General features: G+C 58.9%; 1 protein-coding gene across 1 annotated transcript; it reads left to right on the forward strand.

Moving 5' to 3' along the window:
* The first annotated feature begins 6,094 nt into the window (after positions 1–6,094).
* LOC130542564 (ral guanine nucleotide dissociation stimulator-like) lies at positions 6,095–7,478 on the forward strand. The gene is made up of 2 exons (XM_057306442.1): positions 6,095–6,475; positions 6,733–7,478. The coding sequence occupies exons 1-2, from the start codon at positions 6,160–6,162 to the stop codon at positions 7,311–7,313; spliced, it is 897 nt and encodes a 298-aa protein (XP_057162425.1). The 5' UTR covers positions 6,095–6,159; the 3' UTR covers positions 7,314–7,478.
* The last annotated feature ends 4,261 nt before the right edge of the window (positions 7,479–11,739 follow it).

The following is an 11,739-nucleotide window of genomic DNA, read 5'->3' on the forward strand; positions in this document are numbered from 1 at the left end:
GCTTTTTAGATTTTTTCTTTATCATTGGTCTGAAGCAATTTTATTGCTTCCCATTTTATTGGGATGTAGGTTGATAAGGAGGGTTTTTTTTTTCATGATCTTTATGTTTGGGGATTTTGTTGGCTGGATTCCTGAATTCTTGAATCTCTGGGTGTAGAGGGTTCATACAATTCAGATAATAATCAGACATTACTTCTTCAAACAGTTTTTTTCTGTACCTCAGCCAATTTCTTATCTACCAGGCCATGTGAAATTGCTACAAAGCTCACACATACTCTAGTGTTTGTGTGCAGGGCGTGGTTTGCACCCTTCCTTTTCTCTGCTTTATTCTGGACAAATGCAGTGATCATACATTCACGTTCTCTCCCTCTCTCTCTCTCTCTCTCTCTCTCTCTCTCTTTTTGCTATTTAGTGTCTAACGTGAAAGAAAGGCCATCTACTACATTTTTCATCTTAGACGTGCTACTGTTCAGCTCCAGAAGTTGGGTTTTCCTTGTTTTCCTATTTTCTATATCTCTGTTTCACTTCATCCTTTGTGTACATTCTTACGTATATAAAACCTCTTTCTAACGGTGGTTTGAATGTCCATGGGCAATACTTCCATCGTCTTTTTCATTTCTGGGTAGGTTTCTATTGTTCAATCTTTCTCCTCAGTACGAGGTGAACTTTTCTCCCTCTTTGCATCCTGGTAATCTTTTGTTGGAAGGCAGCTATCGTGAATGTTAATTGTTAGATATTAACTATGGCTTATATTTCTACACATACTCTTGAGGATTGTTCTGATGGGGAGGCTCCTGGAAAACTATTTTATCCTTCCAGACTAGCTTTCCAAAGGTTTGTTAGGTGGTATCACAGTGGTCTTCAATGTATTTTGCTACTGTTCTGTTGGTATTCTGAGCTCTCTTTGCAATGTCCCACGAATTACGAGGTTTTCCACTCTGCCTGCTGCCGGTAGCACAGACTTTTCCTGATTGTGTGTGAAGGCTAGTGACATTTTCCTCTCTGCTTCCCCTGGGCTATTATTTTCCCCACACCACCTACGTTCCTCACACATGTGCCCTACTGCGGAATTCTATGACAACTCCAAAGTGATCCTAGATGGCTTTCTGAGGTCCTCTTTCTCTGTGCAGCTCTCCTCAGTATTCTGTACTGTAAACCACAGCCATATTGACTTCTCCAAACTTCCACCTTGCTGTCTCCAACTCATGGAAATGGCTGAGCTTCGCCTGTGTTCTACATTCCTGACCCGTAGACTAGAAATGAAATCTCTTTAGGCAGTAAGTTAGGGAAATGCAGAGTCCCTCATGTTTGTCTTCCCCCTTGCACTAGTCACTTCCCTGCATTGCCTGGAAATATATCGAAAGTGTTCTTTTGCCAGGGCGCCTGGGTGGCTCAGTTGCTTACGCCTCCGACTCGTGATCTGGACTCAGGTCACGAACTCAGGGTCTTGGGATCAAGACCAGCATTGCGCATCACACTCAGCACAGAGTCGGCTTGAGATTCTGTCTCCCCTCTCCCTCTCTCCTCCCCACCCCCCCCCCCACTCTGTCTCTCAAACCAACACAGAAAATCTTTCAAATAAAAGAAAACCAGTTACGTAAGAGACAGCCTCTGCAACAAGGGGAAGACCCCAGCAGGGTCCGTGCCTTGCCCAGAATCACAGACTGGTAAGAAGGCAGAACCAGGCCTGAACCCAGCTCTCCGAGTGTCCTCAACGGTGGGGCCGTGGCTGAACCTAGCTACTCACTGGGAGCTCGGGAAGAGGTTGTGTTTTGGAACTGGCTGTAGACCTGGAGATGGTGTGGGGGTGAGAAGAAGCATCGACATCCCAGGCAGGAGGCATCCCAGCACGTACCCGTCTGAGGAGGAGCCCGGGCCAGGGCAACCCACTGACGGCACCCCTGCCCGCAGGACACCCAGAGGAAAGGAGGGATGGCTCGTGACACACGACTGGCAGCGTCTAGGGGTAAGGGTGGGCTCAGCCCCTCTAAGCCAAGGCTCCAATGCCTTCTGCAGGGTTTGCCTTGGAAATTAGAAAGCCTAAGACCTGGGAAAGCTATTTCCCATCCACCCCTAGGTGGGACTCTCATCTTCTGGGCCTGCACAATAGGAGTACTGGGGCACGCACACGTGCACAGATACACACACAACACAATAGGGACTGTGGGTGGCATCGGAGGAGCTACAGACTCAGAGAAGGTGAGAAAGGAAGAAAATGTGGTGGCAGGTATTCCCTACGTGGGACACCACTCCCCCAGTTTCTTAGATGGTATCCCACCTATGCCTGTGGACTTCCGCAAGAAGTCCGCTGGAAAAATCCCTATCGCACAGGCAAGACACAGACCATCCCTGACGGGCACAACGGCTTCTCCGGGGTCCCCAACAGGGAAGATGGAGACTTGCGTCAGAGCCCGGGGTGTTTCTAAGCTGGGGCCCTGGCTGCACCCAGACCTTCCCTAGGGCCTGTGGAGAGGGTTGTGTTGGTGTCACCGGGTACGCATGTGGCATGGCACGCAGAAAGGGGATGAGCAGTCGGCAGCCCAGAGCACTGTTTGTGTAGGTGCTAGTCCAGGTGTGCACTCGGGGAGGGGATCCCAGGAAGTGAAGTCACTTCCCTGATAACCGACCCCCACAGAACTTGGAACCCCGGTCACCAGGCACCCACATTCTAGTGCGGTCCCGTATCAGGCTCACTTGGCCGGAGACATTCGATAGTGAAAGATGTTCTCTTGCTGCGTGCCCATTTTCCGGGGCTCTGGCTTCCAGAAACCCCGGGCTGAGGGACTTTTCACCTGCTGCAGACACTGGCTCAACCCGCGCCCCCGACGCCGCAGGGCCTTTGCCAGGAGGTGCCGGAAGGTAATACCGAGCGGCCTAGGCTAGGCCAGGCCAGGCCAGGCCAGGCCACCTCTCCGAGCCACCCCCGGGCAGCCCCATCCCCCCAGTTTCAGGGAAAGAGGGGTATGTGGGGGAGGTCCCGCCCTGGGCTGGAGGAGGTTGCAGGGCAGTGGATACCCTGGGGATGCCTTCATGGTCACACCGATGCCACGGTGGGCAGGGTGGAAAGAGGATTCCTGAGGTGCCTCTCACCAGGGCCAGAGTGAATCCAAGGCCCTCGAGCTGTGTCACTTTTCTCTCCATGGTGGAGCTGCGTGCATCCTGGGGTGTGGTGGGTCTGCAAGGGAGTCCCCTGGGTCTGAGGACCAGCAAAGGCAGCCAGACAGACCTTCGAGGCCTCCCGCCTGGCTGCCGGGCACTGTCTTTACAGAGCTCCACACAGGAGACAGGGCAGGAGCTGAACGATGGGATCCCCTGCCCCACCTCCCAAAAGGACAGGAAGGAGTCCCCTACTGCCAACAAAGTCCAGCGCTGGCTCAGGGTGAGTGGAGGTGCCGGAGGGACCCAGCACCCAGGGCACCGATGCGGCACAAAGGGACCCAGATCCCAGAAACCAGCCTCTGGGCTCCTCGGGGCTCCCTCCTGGACTCCTGCTCCCATGTGAACCTGGATCCCCATCTCCTCCCCAAACCTGCCCTCAGGGCCCTGCCAACGGCCTTGGCCCCATGCACAGTCCCTATCCACATATCTGTACGAATATCAGAAAAGCCACCTTAAACCACCTCTCATCCCTTGCTCGAGATCCTGCTGAGCTGGGAGACTTTTCCCCAAAGGGGCCTGGGGCTCATGGTACTATGCCTATTGCTCTGCCCTTTGGTTGTGAAGGAACCCATCCCTGGGGCCCCTCCAGGGTCCGGAGCAGGCGCCTCCTTGTGCTGCACAACATTCCAGAAGGCCCATCCGTTACCGCAGCCACTGAGCCCTTCACAGAGGCAGGACGTTCATGTGATTCCCTTCTGTTGCCAACTCACAGCGCTGCACGGAACATCCCACGTGCCCTAAAATCCCGAGCACCCCCACCCATGAAACAGTCTCTGTGTTCTCAAGCCTGACATACATCGTCAGAAATCACAGGGACGATGCCGTTAGTGCAGGGAGCGGCTGTCAATACTCAGCTAACGATCTGACCTGAGATACCGACGTCCATTCACACACCCCCCACCTCACATCCCCGTATTCTTGCCATTCTCCTTTTTCCCTAAAGAGATTGCACGAGTTATTTTTTTGAGAGACAGACAGAGATAGAGATAGAGACAGAGACAGAGACAGAGACAGAGACGGGGGTTGGAGACACAGAGGGAGAGACAGGATCCTCAAGCAGACCCTGCCCTAAGTGCGAAGCCTGACGACGGACTCGATCTCAGGACGCGTGCATCAGGAGCTCAGCCGAAACCAAGAGGCGGACCCTGAACCCACGGAACCAGCCAGGCACCTTGCTCCTTTTGTCTACTGTGGGCCCTCCTGTCCCACCTCTTTGCCTACGTCACCGAGAGCCTGGGGGTTTGCTCTGGGCTCCAACCCCCAACCCTCCTGGTGACCGCAGTGAAGACCGCATGTCTCCCCTGTCCCACCTCAGGCTAGAAAGGCCTCAACCGTGAAGAGCAATGGGACCTGCGTGGTGCGGCCCCAACGGGCAGAGCTGCTGAAGAAGCGAGTAGAACACCTGCTGCCCGCCTTCCTAGACGGAGACCTCAGCTACGTCTCCATGTTCCTGGCCACATACAGAGCTTATGCTACCACCCAGGAGGTGCTGGACCAGCTGGTGACAAGGTGAGCACCCTGCCCCTCCCCAGCCCAGTGGGATTTGCCCACCTCCTGCCTGGGAGTCTGGGGAATGCCACCCAACTTCGCGGAGCCTCAGTGGGCTCCTCGGACTGGGGCAGAGTTATTACAGGGACTCAGTGGGGTCCTGGAGGGTAAGGACACCTGGGCGCCTGGCCCTGTGGAAAGGTCCGCTACGGGGGCTGTGGTCGTGCCCGTGGATCATCGTCCCGCTCCCCATGAAGAAGCCTCTGCCTCAGCCCTCACCGTCACCACGGTCTTGAGCTGGGCTCTTTTCCCCTTGGAAAAGGACATCTGACACTCCATCTGGGGTCTGTGTCCTGGGTGAGACCAGAGCAGGCATGCCCGGGCAGGAGCAGGGGGCCCCAGGCCCACTCAGCTCTCTGGGATGGGGCTGGTGGGGGCCCTTTCATTCATCGAGCATAAAGGATGGATGCCCTTCTAGGTGCAGACCTGCAGACGCTTCCCTGGGCGCTGACTGTGATCCCACGCACACAGCAGACAGCACCCGGGAGCACCCCAGGGCTCCATTCTAGTCGGCAGTCAGACAGTGACACTAGATATGATGAGAGGGAGGGTTCACAGGGCATTTCATGCGATCCCCCCCACCCCCCACCCCTCCGGCCTCCTCTAGCTACAGATGCGTCCTCTCTTCCTGGGACGAGATCGGCGGAGACCAGGAGCAGCGGGGCACGTGAGTGAGCTTTGGCTAATGCACAGGGCCCTTCCTTCTTCGAGAGGGCAGCGAGGGGACTGTGATCTGGGGGCTGCTGGACCCTCATCCCACACATCTGCCATTCCTGTGAGAGGGTCCAGGTCTGAGGGCTGCTTCTGCAGAAGAGGAAAGGGGGCCTGGAGAGCCCTGGGTGGGGTGTGGGCACTGTGGGAGAGCAGAGCGGGCTGGAGGGCAGCCTCAGCCCCTAACAGAGTCATTCCCCATCCCCGCCGCCTCTCAGCCCTGTCTCTACCCTAATCCTGGGACCCAGAACAAAGGGCATGGCTTCCACACATCTGGTGGAACGTCGACACTGGGTGCTCAGCAGGTACTCAGGAGACCCAGGGTGGCCTCGGGGACTGGACGTCCCCCAGCCAGTGGGAGATTAGTGTCCACGCAAGGACACCCTCTCCTGGCACCTACTGAACGAGGCAGCACGTAGGCACGGGAGGGGAAGTGGGCGGTATCGGGAGGGTCCTGGGAAGGCCAGGGATGGGACAGAGTCCCTTAGTTCCCTCCTTGGTTGGATAGTCACAGCAATGACCACGCCAGACACGCCACCCCTCCCTGCCCACATGCAGTGCAAGTCACGCGGCAAGTGGGCAGGGAGACTGAGCAGGGTGTCCAGCTTCCGCTTGGAGGACAGAAATGGTCACACCAGGGGTCAAGGACTCCCACTCACAGAGGCTTTGGGCCAGCCCCTCCTCAGTGACCAGGCCTGCCTCAGGCAGCTCTGCCACATCACAGGTGGACATGGAGTAGGAATGGGCTCTGACAGCCAGGAGCCGGGGACCCAGGGGCCCAGGCTCCCACAGGGGCTCCCTGGGGCATCCGCGTGGGAGGTGCCCTGTCCTCTGACTCCTCTGCCCAACCTGTCTGTCCCCAGGGTCATCTCCTCCGTCCTGGGCACCTGGCTGGACCACTACCCTGAAGATTTCTTCCAGCCCCCAGAATTTCCCTGCCTAAAGACACTACTGGCATACGTAGGGCTCCTCGTGCCAGGCTCAGACCTGGAGCAACGTGCCTGGCTCCTCCTCTCTCGGCTGCGACACCTCGAGCCCGCTGAGCCGGAGGCTGGGGGTGAGGAGGACTGGGGGTGACTGATGGAGGCCTGTGGAGGGGAGAGAGTGGGCCACACAGAGCAAGCCTCCACAGACTGCAGTGTGGCTGGGAGCAAGGAGCGGTCTCAGATCACTGTCCCCATGGGCTACAGTTTGGGGAGACCACCCAGGGATGGGTTCTTAGACAATACTGACTGGTGGGCAAAGTTGCCTTCATTTGGAAGGGACATGGAAAGACAATCATGATGACCATACTTTCTCTTCTTGGAGCGACAGCAGCAGCCCCAGAGCGAGATCCGCGACCGCGCCGAAAGCTAGTCCCACCTCCCACTGTGGTGCCTGATGCAGCTTCAGAGCCTGAGCTGGAAAATCCCATCACTGCTGCTGGAGCTCAGCAACTCAAAAGAGCAGGGACGTCATCTGTCGTGTCGGGCCCAGTGCAGCTGGTGGTCAGAGCTCTGATCCACCGTGAGGACGTGCAAGAGTCACCTGCGCCCTTGGAAAGCCAGGAGCCTCAGCAGGCCCCAGCACCAGCCACGGAGGTCCCTGAAGAGCCCGAGATGACACCTCCCACGTCAGAGCCACGGCAGGATATACTCACAGCTCTGACTCCCTGCCGGGAGCTAGAAGAGTCACCTGCACCTTTGGAAAGCCTGGAGCCCGCGCAGGCTCCAGCACTACCTATGGAGGTCCCTGAGGGGACCCTGATGCCACCTGCCCTGTCGGAGACGGCGCAGGACATACTCACTGCTCTGACTCCCTCTCAGGAGCTCCAGGAGCCACGTCCGGCCTCGGCAGCGCCGGAGCCCGAGCAGCCTGCAGCACCAGCTTCGGAGGTCCCTAAAAGAGCCCCTTAGGCCGCGTCCCATGTCACAGCCAACAGAGGATATACTCCCACCTCTGACTCCCTGTCAGGAGCTTGAGGACCGCCCTGCACTTTTCGCAGCCCCAGCGTCCGCGCACGCTGCAGCACTAGCTACGGAGGTCCCTGAAGGGCCCCTGATGCCACTTGCCATGTCTGAGCCACCGGAGGATGTACACAGAGCTCTGACCCCCTGTCAGCAGCTCCAAGAGCCACCTCCGGCCTTGGCAGCGCCGGAGCCCGAGCAGCCTGCAGCACCAGATTCGGAGGTCCCTGAAGAGCCCCTTAGGCCGCGTCCCATGTCACAGCCAACAGATGATATACTCCCAGCTCTGACTCCCTGTGAAGAGCTTGAAGACCGACCTGCACTTTTCGCAGCCCCGGCGCCCACACACGCTGCAGCACCAACTATGGAGGTCCCTGAAGGGCCCCTGATGCCACCTGCCCTGTCAGAGACGGCGCAGGACATACTCAGAGCTCTGACTCCCTGTCCGAAGCCTGAAGACCCACCTGCGCCCTTGGCAGCCCCGGAGCCCGAGCAGGCTCCAGTCCTAGCTATGGAGGTCCCTGAAGAGCCCCTTAGGCCACGTGACATGTCGGAGCCAGCGGAGGCTATACTCACAACTCTGACTCTATGTCGGGAGCTACAAGAGAAACCTGCACCTTTTGCAGCCACAGCGCCCGCGCACGCTGCAGCACTAGCAATGGAGGCCCCTGAAGGGCCCCTGATGCCACTTGCCGTGTCTGAGCTACCGGAGGATATACACAGAGCTCTGACTCCCTGTCAGGAGCTCCAAGAGCCACCTCCGCCCTTGGCAGCGCCGGAGCCCGAGCAGCCTGCAGCACCAGCTTCGGAGGTCCCTGAAGAGCCCCTTAGGCCACGTTCCATGTCACCACCAACAAAGGATATACTCACAGCTCTGACATCCTGTCAGGAGCTTGAAGACCCACCTGCACCTTTCGCAGCCCCGGCGCCCACGCACGCTGCAGCACCAACTATGGAGGTCCCTGAAGGGCCCCTGATGCCACTTGCCATGTCAGAGGAAGTGGAGGATACACTCACAGCTCTGACGAACGGTCATGAGCTGCAAGAGCCACCGGCGTCTATGGCAGCCCCAGAGCCTGAGCAGGCTCCAGCTCCAGCTATGGAGGTCCCTGAAGGGCCCCTGATGCCACCTGCCCTGTCGGAGCCGGCACAGGACATACTCACAGCTCTGACTCCTTGTCAGAAGCTCCAAGAGCCACCTGCGCCCTTGGCAGCCGCAGAGCCCGAGCAGGCTGCAGTCCTAGCTACGGAGGTCCCTCAAGAGCCCCTTAGGCCACGTGACATGTCAGAGCAACCGGAGTATACACTCACAACTCTGACTCTCTGTCAGGTGCTAGAAAGGTCACCTGCACCTTTGACAGCGCGGGAGCCTGAGCAGGCTCCGGCACCAGCCATGGAGGTCCCTGAAGAGCCCGTGATGACAACTTCCATTTCAGAGCCACAGCGGGATATACTCACAGCTCTGAGTCTCTGTCAGGAGCTTGAAGACCCACCTGCACCTTTCGCAGCCGCAGCGCCCGCGCACGCTGCAGCACTAGCTCTGGAGGTCCCTGAAGGGCCCCTGATGCCACTTGCCATGTCAGAGGAAGCGGAGGATACACTCACAGCTCTGACGAACGGTCATGAGCTGCAAGAGCCACCGGCGTCTATGGCAGCCCCAGAGCCCGAGCAGGCTCCAGCTCCAGCTATGGAGGTCCCTGAAGGGCCCCTGATGCCACCTGCCCTGTCGGAGCCGGCGCAGGACATACTCACAGCTCTGACTCCCTGTCAGAAGCTCCAAGAGCCACCTGCGCCCTTGGCAGCCCCGGAGCCCGAGCGGGCTGCAGTCCTAGCTATGGAGGTCCCTCAAGAGCCCCTTAGGCCACGTGACATGTCAGAGCCAGCGGGGGATATACTCACAGCTCTGACTCTCTGTCAGGGGCTAGAAAGGTCACCTGCACCTTTGACAGCGCGGGAGCCTGAGCAGGCTCCGGCACCAGCCACGGAGGTCCCTGAAGAGCCCGTGATGACACCTGCCATTTCAGAGCCACGGCAGGATATACTCACAGCTCTGACTCTCTGTCGGGAGCTAGAAGAGTCACCTGCACCTTTGGAAAGCCTGGAGCCCGCGCAGGCTCCAGCACTACCTATGGAGGTCCCTGAGGGGACCCTGATGCCACCTGCCCTGTCGGAGACGGCGCAGGACATACTCACTGCTCTGACTCCCTCTCAGGAGCTCCAGGAGCCACGTCCGGCCTCGGCAGCGCCGGAGCCCGAGCAGCCTGCAGCACCAGCTTCGGAGGTCCCTGAAGAGCCCCTTAGGCCGCGTCCCATGTCACAGCCAACAGAGGATATACTCCCACCTCTGACTCCCTGTCAGGAGCTTGAGGACCGCCCTGCACTTTTCGCAGCCCCAGCGTCCGCGCACGCTGCAGCACTAGCTACGGAGGTCCCTGAAGGGCCCCTGATGCCACTTGCCATGTCTGAGCCACCGGAGGATGTACACAGAGCTCTGACCCCCTGTCAGCAGCTCCAAGAGCCACCTCCGGCCTTGGCTGCGCCGGAGCCCGAGCAGCCTGCAGCACCAGATTTGGAGGTCCCTGAAGAGCCCCGTAGGCCACGTCTCATGTCACAGCCAACAGATGATATACTCCCAGCTCTGACATCCTGTCAGGAGCTTGAAGACCGTCCGGCACTTTTCGCAGCCCCGGCGCCCACGCACTCTGCAGCACCAACTATGGAGGTCCCTGAAGGGCCCCTGATGCCACTTGCCATGTCAGAGGAAGCGGAGGATACACTCACAGCTCTGACGAAAGGTCATGAGCTGCAAGAGCCACCGGCATCTATGGCAGCCCCAGAGCCCGAGCAGACTCCAGCTCCAGCTATGGAGGTCCCTGAAGGGCCCCTGATGCCACCTGCCCTGTCGGAGCCGGCGCAGGACATACTCACTGCTCTGACTCCCTGTCAGGAGCTCCAAGGGCCACCTCCGCCCTTGGCAGCACCGGAACCCGAGCAGCCTGCAGCACCAGCTACGGAAGTCCCTGAAGAGCCCCTTAGGCCACGTCCCATATCAGAGCCAACAGAGGATATACTCAGGGCTCTGACCCTCTCTCAGGTGCAAGAAGAGTCACCTGCACCTTTGACAGCGCGGGAGCCTGAGCAGGCTCCGGCACCAGCCATGGAGGTCGCTGAAGAGCGCGTGATGACACCTCCCATTTCAGAGCCACGGCAGGATATACTCAAAGCTCTGACACCATGTCAGGATCTTGAAGACCCACCTGCACCTTTCGCAGCCCGAGCGCCCGCGCATGCTGCAACACTAACTATGGAGGTCCCTGAAGGGCCCCTGATGCCACCTGCCCTGTCGGAGCCGGCGCAGGACATGCTCACTGCTCTGACTCCCTGTCAGGAGATCCAAGAGCCACCTCCGCCCTTGGCAGCGCCGGACCCCGAGCAGCCTGCAGCTCCAGCTTCGGAGGTCCCTGAAGAGCCCCTTGGGCCACGTCTCATGTCACAGCCAACAGATGATATACTCCCAGCTCTGACATCCTGTCAGGAGCTTGAAGACCGTCCGGCACTTTTCGCAGCCCCGGCGCCCACGCACTCTGCAGCACCAACTATGGAGGTCCCTGAAGGGCCCCTGATGCCACTTGCCATGTCAGAGGAAGCGGAGGATACACTCACAGCTCTGACGAAAGGTCATGAGCTGCAAGAGCCACCGGCATCTATGGCAGCCCCAGAGCCCGAGCAGACTCCAGCTCCAGCTATGGAGGTCCCTGAAGGGCCCCTGATGCCACCTGCCCTGTCGGAGCCGGCGCAGGACATACTCACAGCTCTGACTCCCTGTCAGAAGCTCCAAGAGCCACCTGCGCCCTTGGCAGCCCCGGAGCCCGAGCTGGCTCCAGTCCTAGCTATGGAGGTCCCTGAAGAGCCCCTTTGGCCACGTGACATGTCAGAGCCAGCGGAGGCTATACTCACAACTCGGACTCTCTGTCGGGAGCTAGAAGAGTCACCTGCACCTTTTGCAGCCCCGGCGCCCGCGCACGCTGCAGCACTAGCTCTGGAGGTCCCTGAAGGGCCCCTGATGCCACCTGCCCTGTCGGAGCCGGCGCAGGACATACTCACAGCTCTGACTCCCTGTCAGGAGCTCCAAGAGCCACCTCCGCCCTTGGCAGCACCGGAACCCGAGCAGCCTGCAGCACCAGCTACGGAGGTCCCTGAGGAGCCCCTCAGGCCACGTCCCATATCAGAGCCAACAGAGGATATACTCAGGGCGCTGACCCTCTCTCAGGTGCAAGAAGAGTCACCTGCACCTTTGACAGCGCGGGAGCCTGAGCAGGCTCCGGCACCAGCCATGGAGGTCCCTGAAGAGCCCGTGATGACACCTCCCATTTCA

This window comes from Ursus arctos, unplaced genomic scaffold (genome assembly GCF_023065955.2).
Source record: "Ursus arctos isolate Adak ecotype North America unplaced genomic scaffold, UrsArc2.0 scaffold_37, whole genome shotgun sequence".
In the NCBI taxonomy this organism is placed as follows: Eukaryota; Metazoa; Chordata; class Mammalia; order Carnivora; family Ursidae; genus Ursus; species Ursus arctos.

Excerpts from the sequence above, each read along its gene's own strand:
- LOC130542564 (XM_057306442.1), top strand. The coding sequence starts at position 6,160 with ATGGGCTCTGACAGCCAGGAGCCGGGGACCCAGGGGCCCAGGCTCCCA. Across the intron at positions 6,476-6,732 it reads CGCTGAGCCGGAGGCTGGGG|CAGCAGCCCCAGAGCGAGAT; the intron begins GTGAGGAGGACT and ends TTGGAGCGACAG.